This window comes from Larus michahellis, chromosome 1 (genome assembly GCF_964199755.1).
Source record: "Larus michahellis chromosome 1, bLarMic1.1, whole genome shotgun sequence".
Lineage (NCBI taxonomy): Eukaryota > Metazoa > Chordata > Aves > Charadriiformes > Laridae > Larus > Larus michahellis.
In genome coordinates this window covers 83120806-83141041 of record NC_133896.1, presented here as the reverse complement: position 1 = coordinate 83141041, position 20236 = coordinate 83120806, and the positions used below count along the sequence as shown (strand labels likewise).

At 44.4% G+C, this 20236-nt stretch overlaps 1 protein-coding gene across 4 annotated transcripts in view; it reads left to right on the top strand.

Annotated features, from left to right (window-relative positions):
• The window catches only part of STYK1 (serine/threonine/tyrosine kinase 1), a 27953-nt gene extending 7717 nt beyond the window's left edge, over nt 1–20236 (top strand). For 2 of the 4 annotated variants that reach the window (XM_074588999.1, XM_074588995.1), the window contains exons 3-11: nt 6717–6821; nt 7727–7873; nt 8840–9088; nt 9395–9576; nt 17922–18005; nt 18262–18470; nt 18716–18756; nt 19041–19137; nt 19836–20235. In XM_074588999.1, the coding sequence (XP_074445100.1) occupies nt 6755–6821; nt 7727–7873; nt 8840–9088; nt 9395–9576; nt 17922–18005; nt 18262–18470; nt 18716–18756; nt 19041–19137; nt 19836–20040 (1281 nt within the window). In that variant the 5' untranslated portion in view covers nt 6717–6754 and the 3' untranslated portion in view covers nt 20041–20235. Of the gene's footprint in view, nt 1–5166; nt 5201–6716; nt 6822–7726; nt 7874–8839; nt 9089–9394; nt 9577–17921; nt 18006–18261; nt 18471–18715; nt 18757–19040; nt 19138–19835 lie in introns of those variants that run through there. The other 2 variants (XM_074589012.1, XM_074589005.1) reach the window with 2 other exon arrangements.

Sequence of the window (20236 nt, the reverse complement as noted above, 5' to 3'; positions counted from 1 at the left end):
TAGGCTTCATGTTCAGGTACCGCTTCTAATTTTGGAGCAAGAGAAAATCTTGAGTCACTGTACGTGACTTTTTGAAACACTTTGTTTTCTTACAGGGTGTTACAGCTACTAGCTGTTGCAAAAGTAAATTAGAGTTCCAAATCTTTATAGATGAGACATTATTACAGCCAGTACAGCAAGCCGCAGGATATTATCAGTAATCGTTGTTCAGGACAGAAGTGAGGTGGCTCCGGTATGTTATAACCTGGGTTGACCAGTCAGAATTTCCCATTCTACACAGTAGGAGCTGCTGCTTGGTAACCCACAGGTGCCTTAACAGTGAGAGATGAGATGACTTGGTGGGCCAGGGGAACCTTGCAAATATGTCACGATCTGCCGTATGAAATAGTCACCAAGGTCTTCTGAAGGCAGAAGAGACTGGATATGTAATCTAAAAAGTACATAGCCTTTTGCAGAAATATGTTCTTATCACATTAAGTTGTTAGGGTTGAGTCCTGTTGGACTTATTTTTTATTTGTTTTGGACGCTGCTTTTAGTAAAATGGTGGACATTACAGAGAAAAAATCTCTGTTTCACTGTTTGCTTTTCCCTGGTCCTCTTCTTCTCTCACATTCAATGTCCATGACTGCTCGTCTGTCCTGAGCCCACAGATCATGTTTTCACTGCCGTTTTACTTCCTGCAATTCCCTGGTAGCTCCCCTCCCTTTCAGCTGCACAGCCAGGGCAGTGCGGTTGTGCGTAACGGTTGCCTAAACCTTGACTGGTGGCCTGGTTCAAAGGTGATCTAAGAGGAGGAAAATAATAAAAGCGGTACAGAAATGGTGACTGGAAAAGCTTGAGAGTGCAGTTCTGCCACTGTAAGAAATTAAATAGAAGGTGTCATGGGTAAAGGACTTTCTTTGTCTTTTATCAGTCAGGCAGTGGGCTGGACTCAGCTGTTCTTTACATGCCTGTAGACGTATTGTATTTGGTCCTCACAGTTCATCCATGAAAAACACCTGTAAGAGTATTTTTATGATTGAGTGGTGTGCAGTTAATGCAGACCAGGAAGTTTGGAGGATTAACTGATATTCCATATCAGTTCAGAGCACAGTTTAAAAGGTCTAATGAAGATCCAAATGAATCTTAGCCTTTATCATACTTAATTAATTTAATCAGCTGTTTCTTTAGACAGAATAGCTAATCACTGCTCAAGGATTTACACATTTGCACTGGTGATGAAAAATGATGTTAGTTCCCAAGTCAGACATATTCACTGGCAAAACTGTCTATTTACCGTGAGTATGTACAACATCGGATTTTCCTGAACATGGCAGGAGCACGCATCAGGCTTCTCGAGTCTTATGTCCTGGCACTTTAAATAGCATAAATTGAGCCTGATGAAAAATTTAAGTCCATAAAATGTGAGAGTTCACCACATCGCCATGTGAATGCTTGTGCTAGAGCTAAAGGGACAGCGTACCTGTGGGAATGAATGACAGGGGACTGGAAAAATCTTAGTGCTGACACTTTGGGAATGGTTTCACAATGCAGCTTTAGACGAATTAGCCATTCACTACCCTGGGTGGCGGGAGATCTGTTTTACGTGTTCCTGCTTTTGGATATGTGCTCCTGCCACTTCCTCGAGCCTGTGTTGGCACTTGTGGAATTGCTTGGCAAACTAATACCACTCATTAAAATGGCAGGAAATTACCATGGCAAAAGAACAGTGAATTTTTCCTGATAGGGTAGTGGTTTGAATCAGTTTACCATGTGATCAATTGCACAGCTGGGAGCAAAACAAGGAGTGGTAAGAGAGCAGAGATACTCCCTTCTTTTGGCATTGTTGAGCACTTAATTTAGCTCAGCTACATTCACAAAACCATATTCACATTCAGTATTGGGGCTTCCTGAACTGGTTTAAGCAGCCCCCAGAACTGTCATCTTTTAGCTGCCTATTCCTGACCCTGTGTTGCCCACTGTGCTTTGTCTAAGTTGCCAGGGCAGCAGAACAGCTTGGCCAACAAACATGGCTGAAAACAAAACACCACCTTTTTCCCCAGTGTTCATTCATCCTGTTGGCAGATGTACATAGAGGAGCAGTAAGTGTCGGTGTAGGACAGATATGGGGGCTAATTAACCTGGCGCTGTCACCACGCTGTGAAACTTCTGCGCTGTGCACAGTTCACCAGGTAGTCTGCTAGTAGCAGTTTGCAAATGCTGTTGACTGTAGGTTAGCTTCTGCTAACGTTTTGCCTTGTATCATTGTCTAAGAACGGCCGCTTCTGCTCTTTCTAGATACCATGACCTTCGTTGTATATTTAGCTTGGATGTGGGGCTTTGGATTCAGGTATTAGTCAAAGAAAGGCTATACTGCCATCATTGTTGCAGTCTGCTCGTGTCATGGTTTTGGCCAGGTTGGCCGATCAGAACAACAGATGCCCCTTCCCCCACTCTCTCTTCAGAGAGGAGAGGAAGAGATAAGGAGATTTACAAGTTTAGAAAAAGAACTAAACTACTTTAATGAAAATAATAATAAATAAGAAAATAGTAAATAATAATAGAATAATAAAAATTAAAGAAAAAAAGTATACAATATACATAAAACCGTATCCAGCTCCCAGGATGACGATCGTGTCACCAGCAGACACAGAGAAAGTCCCAGACTGGAGTCAGTGACGGACAGGAGCTGAATTTCGGAACTAGAGTCAGGAGTGCTCAGATAGGATCAAAGGCAGACGAACAGACAGGGTCCTCCTCAGATGTCGGCCATTGGAGAAAAAACAAGCCAGAGCCCCCTTGCCCCTTTGATACCTCAGCTTTTATACTGAGCATGACGCATATGGGATGGAATACCCTGTTGGTCAGTTTTGGGTCACCTGTCCCGTTTGCTCCTCCCTGCGGGTGGGACCCCTCTACGCTTCACTGCTTCCGACCCTCTGATGGGGCAAACAGCGAAGTTAGCTGGCCTTGGTTGTTATAACAATAAGTATAAGCAAGAGCCTCTCTGCGTACCATGCCTTGGTATGATCAGGTCTTATCACTCTGAGAGCGAACAGTTTCTGAACTGTTAATAATAAGCTGTTAATTTCAGACTTTAGTCAGTTAGAAGAGGCCCAGCTAAAATGTAAAATTACAAATCAGAAAGTTGGTTCTGTTTTACCTCAAACCAGGACAGCTTGGAACTGTGTAGTATCTGAACATTGTTAATAATACATTGAGCATTGCCCTCTAAGCCAGCCTGTCTGCGTTGATTCATATTCATTTCCCTCTGCCCCAGCAAAAGCTCCCCACATCTCTCCAAATCTTTTGAGTGGAAACCCTGTTCCCCCCTGAGCTCTAGTCAGGGGAACAAATCCCTTTTCAAAACTCATTTACAAAGACCTTCACAGCCCCTTGTTGCTCCTATTCAGTCCATTGTGTTGAGAGCTTTGTTCTAGAAAAGCTCATTTGCTTTCTGGTCACTGTTATCACAGTCTTTCAGGAAGGCTTTGGAGTTTGAAACTGAGTGGGAACATAGCACCTTTACCTTGAGCCTTGGCGTTTTGAAGGAAGAGTGGCCTAGTACTACCATGTTTAGTTTTTGTATTTCACTGCCAACTACTTTTCTTAAATAAGATGTTAAGTCACATGGATGTGCTGCACAATAGAGGACCTGATGAAAAAAGATGTGTGTCCAAGAGAAAAAGGAAAGTTCCAGGTTTTGTGTAAATGAAAATAATGAGTTTCAACTGAAGGAGGAGGAAATCAGAATAGTTTGAAAGAGTAGATAGGCCTAGGCAAGGAGAGTAGACTTTTGAAGCAAATATGGTTTTGAAAGTAAACAATAAAGGGAAATTAATTCCGGTGAGTGGATTTCAGTGTATGTAAAAGAGTAATAAAAAGCCAGTGGAATAACTAGGCTGAAATTTACTTGCGATTGCACAAATTGCCTAATGCAAATTCTAAATTGAAATAATAGAGGCTATGTTCTACTGTGCTCATGACCTAGACAGCACTGGTCTTGGTAAAACATAACACACAAACAAGGAAAATCATGCCAGCGAGGTACAGGTTTTGAACCTCTTAAGGTATTTTTGTCCCTCTTATCCTGGCTTGGTACCGGAATACTGTCTTCAAATAATAAAATAAGTGGTTGAGCACTGACAATGCTTTCTGCTGTGTGGTGAGTATGCACCTGTACATTGAAGATGTTAGTTCCACATAACCTCCATGTCACCCCTACTGATACACTGCAAAAAATACTTACTAAATGTGTAACGTGAGATCTGTGTATTTCTGAGTTACCACTGTTATTGTGCGGATGGAAATGTAGGAACTGCAATAATGTTACTGTTAGACAAGTATACTGCAGAAGGAGCTAAGTATAAGAATTCGTTTGGTCTTGGCCTGGAAAGGATCACTGAAAAGACGTTTCAGAATTATCTCAAGTGCAACTTCTTTTCCTGCTTCCTAAGTTTGGCAAGAGGGTAGACACAGAGCGTGTAAATGGACTTGTCTAATCAAAGTCTTCCAGTCGTAACACCTGTGCGGCTCCATAAGCAACAGGTGGGAGTGCCAGTGCAAATAAAGTGCCAATGGCTGCCAGTGCTTTTATTTCTCGATCCCATAGTTCTGCCCTGAGTATGGTTAGAAAACATGGGTGCCACCCACTGGCATCACTGATGGGAGGTGCATAAGGAAGTAGGCAGGAATCTTTTTGATGGACAGGGGACCAGTATAGACATGGTTGCTGTGTCAAAGCTTTTTTGTGTGGATCTCTGTGACTCTGTGAGCGTGTTCCTGTGTAAGTACGAGTTGGTATGTGTGTGCTTATATGTCCCTGTGCATGCCCATCGTTTAAACATATGTTTGCATTTCTAGTGGGCATCTGCATGAAGCAAAAACCATTTAACTAGTGTTAAGATGGAGCTTGGACTGTTTATGACTCAGATTATACGTATACGATTGCTGGCTAATAGTCCTAAAGTCTATTTTCCTGTAATGCTGTCATGTCTGTTCATACGTGTGTTTCATATCTGTGTGTATCTGAGAGTGAAAGAAGCTAGGACTGTTCTTATGGTGATACCTGTGTATTTGTGTGTAAGAGTGTATATGTGTTATAGCCAAGGCAGGTTGACTTAGTGTGCTTGCTTTCAGAGTGCACCTGAAAAGCTTGGTGTTATTGCTGTATTATTGCTCCTTTGACTGGATTCGTGTTGTAGCCACACCCTGAAACCAGGTGAATTTGCTAGCATATTAAGAATCAAAGGAAATAAAATGAAACAGACTTTTTGTGATAAAGTGCATATATATTCTATTTTCCTCTTTCTGCTGCCTCTGTTGTGCAACTGATATAGTGGAATTTCGCCCGTTAATTTTAAGCATGAGAACAACCTGTTTAATGTTTTATCTATCACCAACTTCCATAAAACCATACTAGTATCAGTAAGAATGCCATACATTATTCTTAACGTTTGCCATTGAGGTTAATTGACTTGAACTCATAGCTGAAAATAAAGTAAGTACTTACAGGATAAAATTCCTGATGTCTGTAAAACATTCTAGATTATACTGTTTGTGAAGCTATCAAGTCTTACATTTTTGGCAATGTTTATAAGAAACAGTGGCTAAATGTACATGCCTTCCTTGTCTTTCTGTCAATCATCACTATTCACCGCATTGATTTCTTGCAATTTAGATATAGTAGTCCAGGTCCTCTGCTGATGTAAATCAATGCAGCACCACGGAGCCTATTCCTATCTTATGACTTTAGTTCTCAGTAAAGATAGTATACTTAGTGTAGCAGTGGGACATGTTCTAAAGTGCTTATGTGTTCTCCAGAGAATAAACAAAAACACACGCACCCATTTGAACTGAAATACAAGTTTCTACAGGGGCGATCTCCCCCTGTAATGCAGAACAGCAAAAATCCTACGTCTGGGAGGCCTGCAGCTGATCTGCAGTCCTGGCACAACTCAAAGATGCTGGCATACGCTGGTGAATCTAGCCCTGTCTGAGCAGGATTGTACACATGGCAAACGCATTTACACAATCAGAAGGTTTTGTAGGTGTATGATTGCACATGGTAAGGAAGAGGTTAGTGATAGCTGAAATTACAGCTGGAAAGGTGCACGTTTGCACAGGCCCTGGATTTTCAACTACAAATACAGAAGAGTTCCAGATGTTATGCTTCAGTTTAGTTATAGACCTGGCGGTGTTAAGGAGTCAGTACCAGACAGCCCTAATGGCAAGCCTTTTTCTCTCCTTGTCTTTGTGGAGCAATAGTATGAGTTATGGCAGGAGCTGTAGTCAAGAATGACAGACACTTTGTATGCATGCTGCTGATCTGTTCATTTGTTATGGACCAGAAGATAAAAGGCTGGGCCATCCTGGCATCTAAGAAGTGTGATAGCTAGAAGTGTATTAGCTGTATTAGCTATTCTTTGAATATAATTAAGTTCATGACTATGAGTTTTTGTGCATATGCCAGCCTGTAGGCCTAGGGATACCCTATTGCTGGTGAAGCACTGTAGAACAAGCTTAATCTTAAATTCTCTCTGGTCATACAGTCTACCCTTCATAGGATTTGATAATGGATGTCCTGTATCGTTCTCTAAGCCTCTAAGTCCCAATGCTGCTTCTTCACAAAACCACTGTTCATAAGGGGTAGAAAGCTCCATATTCAGCTCACCTGTTGCTTCATTAATCACCCTTTCTCCTAATAAATTTCATTAATATTATTTGTGTCTGTGCAGAAGATAGAGGTTGGAGACCCACTTGCTTGTAATTGAACATGGCAGGGGATATAAAAAGATTCACACGCATGCTACTGGAATGCAACAGCAGTGACAAGCTATGTGGTAAGATTCACAGATTCCTTTAAGTAATAAGCTTTCACATGCTGATCAGGAAGTCCAGCTTTACTGAAAAGCAGGCCAAGCCCTTTCCCCTCCTCTACCTGCGTCCCAGCCCACACAGAAGGATTTGACTGACCTTTCCCTGCATTGTGTCTCAGGGGAGAAACTTTTAAGGGGATGCGGTCTTTGTGGTGGGATTAATCTTATGTAATTTTAGCCATTTTAGAGTATTTCTACTTTGAATGAGACATAATATAGTCATTAAAGATTCCCTGCCGCTTCCCTAAGGACCAGTCTTGTGAGATTTCGATTTCATGACTTTCTGTCATCTTTGGGAACTGAAATGTGGTCTTGGCCTACACAAAAATAGCACCACCTCCAAATCTGGGCGCATAAGAGAGTGAGTTAGTTACCTGCAACATCCTTGTTAATTGCAATGTCTTCCGGTCAAATTCCAAACCAGCTGACCACGCCCTGTTTTCTTTGAAATGTTGCCTATAATTTTAATGGAAGGAGGTGAAGTTGTAATTGCACATGTATTTGTGATGGCATTGTAATAATCAGCCCTTCCCATCTCCCTGCTGTTCCTCTGCCAGGGCCAGTTCTGTTTCACTGGTGGATGACACTTACACATGGCTGCAATTCCTAGCCTCTGTATTAAGGCATCAAATAAGTGACCTTAGGTGTGGGAGTGGTTTCATGCAGTTTAGATACTCAGCACCTTTGAAAAATAGTGTGGCAGCACTAATAGTGTTGAGTTGCTATTCCAAGTAGCAGAAGACAGATACACATGCTTTTGGGGTTGAAAGTTACTGACAGGGGTCATTACTACTTTGTTATACAGAACCCATGTGAATCTGGCAGTGCTGCTTATTCCTTGGTTTCCCATTTTCTTTTTCTGCTGATAGTTGTGCGTGAATATCAGACTGAAGTGATTGTTGTCCCAGTTCTCCTTGTGGGTTTTTTTGTCATCGTGCTAACTGTGATCCTTTGGCTCCACTGTCGAGGCTTGCGAGCAAAGCAGGAGCAATCATCATCATCATCTGGACAACAAGGTAAAAAAATGTCTTTCAGACAGAGGAAAGAGTGTTGGTTTCAGTGACCAGAAGTCAATTCCTTTTCCCCATTGCTTCAGCTGTTAGGCAGCTGTTAGGCAGTAGCATTTATGAAGAGCCTGAGTGGTATTCAGCAATCCAGTAAACATTAGAAAAAATGGGAACCCTGGTTTACCCCACTCACAGTAGTAGTAGTGGAATCTGTAGTATAGATGGACCTGAGAAAACCTAAAGCAACATACCATATAGGCTGTTTAAAGTACTGTGGTAACATCACTTGAAAGCTGCAAAGAGTATTTATGTAACAGCCTTCTAGAGGCTATTGGTGCAATTATGAATGACTTGCTTTGATGTAGATGACACGTCATTAATCCGTTTTCTATACTGTCATTTAAGAAATTTAATTTCAAGCTGCTGTCTCCTACTTCCTATTGAGACAAAAGGAAATAGAACAGGGACTGGTGAGGGGATAGGGAAAGGTTTGTTGGTACCACAAACACATGTTGCTGTGTGGAAATGAAAATCCAGTTCTGAACTGATTTTAGTTTTGTAGAGGGAAAAGCCTCTTCAGCCTATGTTAAGGGAAACAATTGAGAACAAAGATAAGGCTTTTGTGGAAGCACCCTGTGCATGTCACTTTCATAACAACTGGTAGCTGGTAAGAAAAGAAAATGGTCTTCTTCAGCACATGGGAATCAAGTACAAATGCTTCTTATCTAGGAAAATTTAGATAGTTAAATATAGTAGAGATCTCCAGACTCGTTCCTGCCTTTTCATCAGAATGGGAGACAGATTCCTTCTCCTCTTGAAGGGCCAGGTTAAGTAAGATACAGCAACAGTTCTTTACTTTGTCCCGATTTCCAAAACAGTATGGAGCAAAAAATTAAAGGGAAGAACAGGCATTGCCACCTACTACAAGAGTTCATCTGTCTGTTTTTTTGCATCATGTGCATTTGCTTTTGTCAGTGAATGACAAGAATTGGCAGGAATCCAGCTCAACAGAGAAACGCTATATCCAGCTGAGTGAGACATCTATGGAGAGCCTGCTACATTCTGCATCCTTAACTCTGAAAGAACTGGAGATACCCCGAGAGAAACTCTCACCAGGCACCTGGCAGCTGATAAAACAAGGCCGCTATGGGAGCATCTACAGAGCACAATTGGAAACTGGGAACCCTGGGAAGACTAAGACTGTAGTATTGAAAGCCTTACAAGGTAAGGCACATGGCCAGGATCCCCTTTGGTATAGATCTCTGTATCAAAGACATGATGCTGGGCAGAATCGGCAGTCATTACTGGGCAAGAATAAGCTGTTTTCAGTATCACGTTAGCTAGTCAGAGTAGCCTTTTGGTGGGAGTGTCTTGACTAAAGAAGATTGCTGTTCATGTTGATTTTAAGCTATGCACCCAGTTCTTTGCTGCTTCCATTTGGGGGCTTTTTGGTGGTTTTTGTTGTTGTTGTTGGTGGTGGTGGTGGTTTTGTTTATTTGTTTTGTTTTGGGGTTCTTTTTGTTCCTTCAGACCTGACTAGTCCTCAGGAAGTAAAGGATTTCCTGGGAAGGATTAAATTCCATCAAAATCTTGGCCATCATGAGAACCTGGTTGAATTGCTTGGATGCTGTGTAGGCCAGCTCCCACTTTATATGATTATGGAAGATGTGTCTCTTGGTGACCTGTTGACATTTCTATGGACGTGTCGGAAGGTGAGTCAAAAGGAGCAATTATATATCTTCTTAAATTCCTTAGGTACAAATCTATCCATAAGTCATAGTCCATAAGTCATAGATGATTCTTTTCATCTCTCAATGCATCCCTCTATATCAGTCTAAACTATTTCCATCCACCTAAGAAGTTCTACACAAGTCTAAACTGGAATAAAATTGGTGGATATCTGGATTGAGATGATATAGTTTGGAAGAAGTTGATATACTTTTGTAAAGCTAAGTCCTACTTTGCAGACCATTGGAGTTCCTTGAAGGGTATAGCAGGCACTGGAATATGAGTGAGAGTTGATACAGCTACCTGAATTTCTAAAAAGTTTTAAAAGTTTCACTCCAAGTGCTTTTAAGAAAGCAGAGCAGTTACAACACCAGGGAGAAGGTCACAGAATCATAGAATCATCTACGTTGGAAGGGACCTTTAAGATCTTCAAGTCCAACCATAACCTAACGCTGCCAAAACTACCACTAAACCATGTACCTAGGCACCACATCTACACGTCTTTTAAATACTTCCAGGGATGGTGATTCAACCATTTCCCTGGGCAGCCTGTTCCAATGTTTGGTAACCCTTTCTGTGAAAAAATTTTTCCTAATATCCAATCTAAACCTCCCTCCTCAATGGCATAACTTGAGGCCATTTCCTCTTGTTACTTGCCTCGCCTTGTTACTCCCTCGCCTGTTACTTGGGAGAAGAGACCGACCCCCACCTCACTACAACCTGCTTTCAGGTAGTTGTAGAGAGCAGTAAGGTCTCCCCTCAGCCTGCTTTTCTCGAGGCTAAAGAACCCCAGTTCCTTCAGCTGTTCCTCATAAGACTTGTTCTCTAGACCCCTCACTAGCTTTGTTGCTCTCCTCTGGACTCTCTCCAGAATCTCAATGTTTTTCTTGTAGTAAGTGGCCCAAAACTGAACATTGAATGATAACCAATTGATTAAAAGACAGGAAACAGAGCGTAAGACTGAAAGGTTGGTACTTGCACTGGAGGGAGGTCACCCATGTAGGACTTGGTGCTGTTCATTGCGTGTATCAGTGTCATGGTTTAGCCTCAGATGGTAACAAAGAACCACGTGCCGCTCACTCGGGCTTCCCCAATATGGGAAGAATCAGAAGAAAAAGGTGAAACTCTTGGGTTGAGACAAAAGCAGTTTAATAGAACAGCAAAGGGAACAAGAAAACAACAACAATAACACGGACAGAGGAATATACAAACACGATTATGGAACTGCCACTCCTAGCCGCTCACCAACCGGACCCAGAACGCCCCAGCCTGCTCCAAGCAGCGACTTCCTGCCCCCTCCCCCGGGCAGCTCAGGGTGGGCATGGCTCACATGGCATGGGATACCTGTGTCTCTGCCAGAGCCTGGGGAGAATGAACCCTACCCCTGCTGGAACCAGGACCCTTATTCCATACCATTTTTGCCATGCCCAGATCTTACAGGTTCCAATGAATTGCCACCACTTGCCCCTGTCATATATATATATACACATATATATTCATGCAGATATAATGCCCTTAGTTTATGAGCCATCCCTCCAAAGTGTCCGTTGAGTTCATTTAATCCATGGCTTTGGGCTCCATCTGTTAGAACAGTCTCTCAGGGCAGAAGAGATGCCGTGTGGTGCTGGCCTGTTGCATGCTGTATTTTCGGAGCTTGTGACTGGTGCACCCGGTGTGGCTCATGCACACAGTCTGTGGGCTGAAGATGTAGATCTTGAGGAAGTTGCTGGGCACCAGCTGCTGAGGCCTGTTCTGATCCCATGACCGCTGTGCTTTACTCAATTTTTCATCAAAGTCCATCTGTCCTTAATTTGTGTGATTCTTACTGTAGTACATCTGATAGCAATTATAGTAACGAGGATATACAGTGACAGTGTTACTTAGCAATCAGCAACACACAATTTGATTCATTGGCTATTCTCACCCAAACTCAGATCCCCATGAGGTACACATCGGACCTCCCCATCCTTCTGCATCACCCACCAAGTGCACCCAGGTCCTTGGGCAAAAGCAATCCCACAGATGTGTTTGCCTTTGCCTGAGGCAGGACTAACCCAGACTGTCTTCCCTAACATATTCTTCATGTGCACTACAGGGACTTTATCCCCTTCTGCAGTACGTGGAAGTTTTGATTGGGCAGGGCCAGCCCGATTGGTAGGTGCCCTGGTGTTAACTAGCCAGGTAGCTTTTGCTAAATGTGCATCCCAATGTTTTAAAGTCCCACCACCCATTGCTCTCAGTGTAGTTTTTAACAGTCCATTGTATCATTCTCTCTTCCCAGAGGCTGGTGCGTGATATGGGATGTGATACACCCACTCAATACCATGCTCTTTGGCCCAGGTGTCTATGAGGCTGTTTCGGAAATGAGTCCCGTTGTCCGACTCAACTCTCTCTGGGCTACCATGTTGCCATAGGACTTGCTTTTCAAGGCCCACAATTGCGTTCCGGGCAGTGGCATGGGGCACAGGGTATGTTTCCAGCCATCCAGTGGTTGATTCCACCATTGTGAGCACATGGCGCTTGCCTTGACGGGTTTGTGGCAGTGTGATATAATCAATCTGCCAGGCCTCCCCATATTTATATTTCAGCCATCGCCCTCCATACCAAAGAGGCTTTAACAGCTTGGCTTGCTTGATTGCAGCGCATGTCTCACATTCATGGATGACCTGTGCAATGGTGTCCATGGTCAAGTCCACCCCTCGGTCACGAGCCCATCTATATGTCGCATCTCTTCCTTGATGGCCTGAGGAGTCATGGGCCCACCGAGGTATGAATAGTTCACCCTTATGTTGCAAGTCCAGATACACCTGACCCACTTCAATCCTAGCAGCCCAATCCACTTGCTGGTTGTTCTGATGTTCCTCCGTGGCCCGATTCTTCGGTACATGGGCGTCTACATGGCATACTTTCACAACCAGATTCTCTATCCGGGCAGCAATATCTTTCCATAGTTCAGCAGCGCAGATGGGTTTGCCTCTGCGCTGCCAGTTGCCCCGCTTCCACTGCTGTAACCACCCCCACAGAGCATTTGCCACCATCCATGAGTCAGTGCAGAGATAAAGTACTGGCCATTTTTCTCGCTCAGCAATGTCCAAAGCCAGCTGAATGGCTTTCACCTCTGCAAACTGGCTCGATTCACCCTGTCCCTCACTGGCTTCTGCAACTTGTCATGTAGGACTCCACATAGCAGCCTTCCACTTTCAATGGTTTCCCACAATCCGGTAGGACCCATCAGTGAACAGGGCATATTTCTTCTCATTTTCTGGCAGTTTATTATATGGTGGGGCTTCTTCCACATGCGTCACGTCCTCCTCTGGTGACATTCCGAAATCCTTGCCTTCTGGCCAGTGCATGATCACTTCCAGAATTCCTGGGCGACTGGGGTTTCCCATTTGAGTTCGCTGTGTGATCAGTGCAATCCACTTACTCCATGTAGCATCAGTTGCATGATGTGTGGTGGGGACCCTTTCTTTGAACATCCAGCCCAGCACCGGCAATCGAGGTGCTAAGAGGAGCTGGGCTTCTGTACCATCCACTTCCAAAGCAGCTCGAACCCCTTCATACGCTGCCAATATCTCTTTTTCTGTTGGAGTGTAGCAGGCTTCGGATCCTCTGTATCCCCGACTCCAAAACCCTAGGGGTCGACCTCGGGTCTCCCCTGGTGCTTTCTGCCAGAGGCTCCAGGTAGGGCCATTCTCCCCGGCTGCGGTGTAGAGCACATTTTTAACATCTTGTCCTGCCCAGACTGGCCCCAGGGCCACTGCATGGACTATTTCCTGTTTGATTTGTTCAAAAGCTTGTCATTGCTCAGGACCCCATTTAAAATCGTTCTTCTTCCGGGTTACTTGATACAGAGGGCTTACAATTAGACTGTAATCTGGGATATGCATTCTCCAAAAACCCACAATGCCTAAGAAAGCTTGTGTTTCCTTTTTACTAGTTGGTGGAGACATAGCTGCTATTTTGTTGATCACATCCATTGGGATCTGGCGTCCCAATGGTGTTTCTGCTGACCCCAGAAATACGGCATCCATCTTGCCATTTTATTCCTAAAAACTGGATCTCCTGCACAGGTCCCTTGACCTTACTTCGTTTTATGGCAAAACCAGCTTTCAGAAGGATTCAGACTATTTTATTCCCTTTCTCAAAAACTTCTTCTGCTGTGTTTCCCCATACGATGATGTCGTCAATGTATTGCAGATGTTCTGGAGCTTCACCCTGCTCCAGTGCAGTCTGGATCAGTCCATGGGAAATGGTGGGGCTGTGTTTCCACCCCTGGGGCAGTCAATTCCAGGTGTATTGGATGCCCCTCCAAGTGAAAGCAAACTGTGGCCTGCACTCTGCTGCCAAAGGGATTGAGAAGAATGCATTAGCTATATCAGTTGTGACATACCACTTGGCTGCCTTGTACTCCAGTTTGTACTGGAGTTCTAGCATGTCCGGCATGGCAGTGCTCAGTGGTGGCATGACTTCATTCAGGCCACGATAGTCTACAGTTAGCCTCCACTCTCCACTAGATTTTCACATCGGCCATATGGGACTGTTAAAGGGTGAGCGAGTCTTGCTGATCACTCCTTGAACCTCTAGTTGATGAACCAGTTTTTGGATGGGAATCAGAGAGTCTCAGTTAGTGCGCTATTGCCGCCGATGCACCGCTGTGGTAGCAATCGGCACCTGCTGTTCTTCGACCCTCAACAACCCCACAACAGAAGAGTCCTCCGAGAGACCAGGCAAGGTGGACAACTGTTTAACTTCCTCCGTCTCCAAGGCAACTATGCAAAAGGCCCACTGGTCCCCTTTTGGGTCCTTGAAATACCCTCTCCTGAGGTAATCTATACCAAGGATGCATGGAGCCTCTGGGCCAGTCACAATGGGATGTTTTTCCCACTCATTCCCAGTTAGGCTCACTTCCGCCTCCAGTACAGTCAACTCTTGGGATCCCCCTGTGACCCTAGAAATACAAATGGGTTCTGCCCCTCTGTAGCTTGATGGTATTAAAGTACACTGTGCACCCGTGTCCACTAGAGCCTTATACTCCCGTGGGTCTGATGTGCCAGGCCATCGAATCCACACTGTCCAATAAACCCGGTTGTCCCTTTCCCTGACCTGGCCAGAGGCAGGGCCCCTCTAATCCTGGTTATAGTATCCATTACTCACTTCTTGCAGAAATGACTTGGAAGTTCCTTCAAGAGGATCAGAAGCACGATCAGGCCTTCTGCTCTGTCTGGGGAACTGCCCACTGGAAACTGGGGTGGCACTTTTCCTGGAGGGATCCCCTTTTGTGGTTGTTCTTCCTTGCAACTCCTGTACCTGTGTCCGCAGGGTCGAAGTAGGTTGTCCATCCCACTGCCTCATGTCCTCCCTGTGGTCCCGCAGGTAGAACCACAGGGTGCCTCGTGGTGTGTACCCTCTGTACTCTCTCTCTTGAGTGGGGAAAACGCCTGCTCCTAAGAGCTGAGATGCTGGCCCATACAGGTGGGGAGTAGGACATGGTCTCTTCAAGTTGCTGGATCTTCTGGGACAGTTTCTCCACAGCTGAGACAAGGGGGGAAGAGAAACTTTCTTCATATTGCTGGAGATGGCCAGCCACCTCATCCACCATTGGTCCCTCTTCACCTTTCCATTCCATTACTGCCAGTGAGTTGGCATATGACAATGGTGCGCTCCGTACAAACTTCCGCCACATGGGCCTTGTGCATTGCACCTCATCAGGGTCTGTGGGTAAGTCTGCATTGTCCAAGTCATAATAAATCATCTCCCACATGGCTAATTCTCTCAGGTACTGGATACCTCTTTCCACGGTAGTCCACTTTCTTGGGTGACATAGAACATCTTCACTGAAGGGGTACCTTTACCTCATGCTTGACAGGAGTCGTTTCCAGAGGCTGAGGTCTTGGGTCTTCTTTCCAATGGCCTTGTCAATGCCCCCTTCCCTAGACAGGGATCCCAGCTGCCTGGCTTCCCTACCCTCTAATTCCAGGCTACTGGCCCCGTTATCCCAGCACCGGAGCAGCCAGGTGACAATGTGCTCGCCTGAAAGTCAGCTAAAATCTTTTCGCATATCCCGCAGCTCACTCAAGGATGGAGATTGAGTGATTATCTCTGGTTCTGCCTCTTCCTCCTGTTCTCATGATGACCCTGGTTCATCATCATCTCTTACTAAGTGAACTGATTTCTTCATGTACTTCTTTTTCTGTATGGGGGCAACTGATACTGACATGGGTTGGTTCCCTGGTTCAGCGGCAGTGGCTGCCACCGCGGTTGGAGTAGTGGCAGTGTCTGCCACAGGGGTTTCAGTAGCCGCAGTGTCTGTCGCAGGGGTTGCAGTAGCCACAGTGGCTGCTGGTCTGGTCTCCATCTCTTCCCCTTGAGGGTGCTGTGTAACACTGAGCAGTGCCTGGTAGATACTGGCCAGAGCCCAGCACAGCACGGTGAGTTGTGCCTCTCTGGAATAGCCACAGCATTTTCTCTTCAGATATTCTACCACTTTATCAGGGTCCTGTAATTTTTCAGGGGTGAAGTCCCAGACCATTGGAGGTGAGTAGTTCTCTAGGTACCTGCCCATGCTCTCCCACATGCCATGCCACCCCTGACTATCCAGCCTCGGAGCAGATCTCTGGGTGGTAGTCTTAAGTAGTCCTTTAACCCTAAACAAGACCTGGAACATATTCAGGAGACATAACACTAGGAACATGCTGGTTTGAGCATCCCAAGGATATTGAAAATTCTCAAAAGCCCATACCTCATACCTGACCTGAAGGAGAAAAGGGAGGCAAAAGAGCTGGGGAAAGTGTCCCCCCCTGTTTCCCCCATAGACTGGGTGTAATTATTAATAAATTCTGAGAGACGGCAACGGACAGGACAGCAATACCACATAAACGCCCCAAAGTAACTGTCTAACAAGTGATGTTATCATATCATAAGCCGATGTCGCACAGGACAGCAAAATGATAATCCTCATCCCTCTCCCAGAAGTAACAAATATCACCGCAGGGAGTACATAAGCCATATAGCAATTCACATAACACAGCCATGAGAATAAACCAAGCAACATGGTGACCAGCGACTATTTACCTAATACAATAAACGCATACAACAAATTGTTTTTTTCAAGCTCTAGTTGGATTCTGTCGTTATCTCAACCCTTCGAGCCCCATGTTGGGCGCCGAAAGGACTGTCGTGGTTTAGCCTCAGATGGCAACAAAGAATCACGTGCCGCTCGCTCGGGCCTTCCCAATATGGGAAGAATCATAAGAAAAAGGCAAAACTCTTGGGTTGAGACAAAGGCAGTTTAACAGAACAGCAAAGGGAACAAGAAAACAACAACAATAACACGGACAGAGGAATATACAAACACGGTTATGGAACCGCCGCTCACCGACCGGACCTGGGATGCCCCAGCCCGCTCCAAGCAGCGACTTCCTGCCCCCTCCCCCGGGCAGCTCAGGGTGGGCATGGCTCACGTGGCATGGGATACCTGTGTCCCTGCCAGAGCCTGGGAAGAATGAACCCTATCCCTGCCAGAACCAGGACATTCAATAACCTAAAAAATGGGATGACAGTGAGATGATGATGGTTCCTGATGATTCCAGCCAGTAAAGGTCAGGGCTGACCCTGAGGAAGACTGAGAGGCAAACAAATGGAGGTGGTCCTTCATGGAGTAGGGTGTAGACTAATGGAATTCCTTGCCACTGACTGCTGTGGATACTGAAACTTTACATGGGTTCAAGACAAGACTGAGAACATTCGTGGAAGATAACCTTTCAGAGGTTGCTGAACATGTTGAAACCATAACCATCTCAGGAAGTTCCTTAAATTGAAAATAGTTGGGGGCTGGAAAACAACACAGGGAAACACTGTGTGCTTACCTTATTCTTTTTCTCTCATCTGGGCATCCAACTAGGGTCACTGTTACAGGCCGGGTAGTAAGAGAGACAGACTGTTAGTCTCATACCAGATAACCGTTCATATGTTATAACTATGCTTTTCTACTCATCAGTCTAATTTATAATATATCTTTCATTCATCTGTATGGATTGTCAGTCTCCACTGTTATTCTGCCCATTTCTGTCTAACCTATTAATCTCTTCTCCACGCTTCAGTTTACCCACCTGTAGTCTCTATGTACTTGTCTTACACAGCACACCATCCATCCATCATCACCCATCCATGTACCCTTATATTTCAGACAATTTGTGACCAATTGTGAAATTAGCTGAGGGACCATAAGATTAGATAGTACTCATTTTGTTATATTAGAAGAAAACATTCCCCAGTACCCTACAGCTATGGCATTTGTATGAACCAAGGCCTGCTCTTTTGCCTCTAGGATGTAATGACAATCGATGGTATCCCCTATGATCTTACTGAGAGGCAAGTGTATGAAGTTGGACATCAGGTTGCCGCAGCTCTGGTAAGTCTGCTCACATTCACTGCAGTTTTTTGTTCTTGTTTGCTTGCAACACAAGTCTGTATGGTGGCCTAAGTCTTCTTGGCCTAAGCACTGAGAATGTGCTTTGTTAAAACTGAGCGAAATATGCTTGCATTATTTGGGTGAGCATACACCCCTATTCCACAGCGTGGAAGACAGGCATAAACTAAGTGAAAATTCATATAAATGAAAATTCATTTAAAAATGATCACAATCTCTTTCTTTTCCAACTTTCTAGGCTTACCTTGAACAGAAGAAGTTGTTCCACGGAGACATTGCTGCCAGGAATGTCCTCCTCCATCACAACTTCACTGCTAAGCTCTGTGGTTTGGGTCTGGCCTATGAAACTCACACATATGGTGCCAACTCAGTCACACAGATTGTGCCAGTCAAGTGGCAGGCACCAGAGCGGCTCCTGAAGAAACCCCCCAGCATCAAGGCAGACATGTATGATTTCATTTTTGGACTCAAAGTTCATCTGTCTGTCAGGCCTGTCTCTTTCACTCCTTTATGTATCATTTCATGTTCTGAAATTCACAGTAAGGCATATCTAATCTCAGCATAAGGCTCCACTTTATAGCTCGTACCTTCTCTTCTTATTCTGCAGGTCATGCCTAGTTGTTTGTATGTACTGAAGCTAGCTAGCTAGCTGGAATGGGAACTTATCATTGCTTTGTTTTCTTTTCTTGCAGATGGTCTTTTGGAATTCTACTGTATGAGATGATTACATTAGGTAAGAAGATTTAATGGTCATTAAAAAAATAAGTAAGGAAGCAGCAAATTTAACAAGACTTAAAATCTCAAATTTTAGAATGTGAAGTTGGGCCATTTAAATAAGCATCCAGTTTTTTCCAACTTGCAAAGTCTTGACAATTCCTTTCAGACTTTGTTTCAGCGTGAACTGTGGAAGGAAAAAAAATGGCCTGTGGTAGGCAAGGAAGGCCTTCTTACACAGAAGCTGCTATCTGCAACCATTACCTTATAGTTTTTCTACTGTTACTCCTTTTGCCCTTCTAGGAGCTCCACCATATCCTGAGGTGCCACCTTCTGACATTTTACCATACCTGCAGAGACAGAACATTATGAAGCAGCCCTCAACCTGCCAGCAAGCCATGTAAGCCACTTGCTTTATGGACAATTGAACCTGAGATCTGCAGAGCTAAATGGAAGTGAGACATAAAAAACTAGATCTTAGAGAAGATCTCTAAGTCTAGACCATACAAAACAGTAACCTGTTAATCTGAAAAGATTTGTTCTCACAAGTCTGCCACATCTGCTTAATGGATTCTGCTGCATGAAACCTTGATTGCCAAAACCTTTCTTTACCGCTTTTGAAAACTGCTCTTGTTTCAGTTTCCTTGTCTGCCTTTGCATTTTGTTGCTCCACTGCTTCCCTGCAAGGTGAAGGGCTATTCTGGAATAATCTTTCTCCTCTAAGTTGCGGGGTTCTCCCTGAAATGAACAAAGCATCTGCAGGGAATATCTAAGGCATTATATTTCTTTTTGTGAACACATAATTTCTTTTAATATTCAGAGCCTTTTTCTTCCATAATGCTGTTTCAAAAGGAAATACCAAACAATCTTTTTCCTTTTTCCCATACTGCCAGTTTACTTCCTGGCAAATAACTGCATGTCTTTGTCCCCCCACATTATTGCGTGGTTGCAAATTTCAAAGGGTCATTGAAAGAACTTCATATGAAGCATAAAAAGAGAAGGTCTCTAGGCATTTTAAGTATGAGATGACTTGACTGTAGTAAAATTTTGCGTTGGTGCTTCTCATTCCCAGTGCTTCCCTACTTCTCCGTCTTACAGGTACAACATCATGAAGTCCTGCTGGCAGTGGAGTGCAACTAACCGGCCTTCTCCAGCAGCCCTGATGCAGTCCCTCCAAACAGCTGTAAAGACAAGCAATGACCACGCAGTACTGCAGGTGCCTGAGCTGGTGGTGCCTGAACTCTATGCTAATGTCGCTGGTGTTCATGTGCACAGTCTAGTGAGTGAATACACTGTACTCTGAAGGACCCTTTCACATGTTGGTAAAGGAGAAGCCTCTGAGTTTGCCCTTTCTAGACACTTTGCAAGCTCAGAATGAGGTGTGTCTGTTGGAAGGGATCTCTGTTCTTAAACACATTATATATATATCAGATCGCCCCTCCATGCCAGAAGCAACAAACTATTATTGTTACTATTATTAAATCAACCTGTTGATGTCA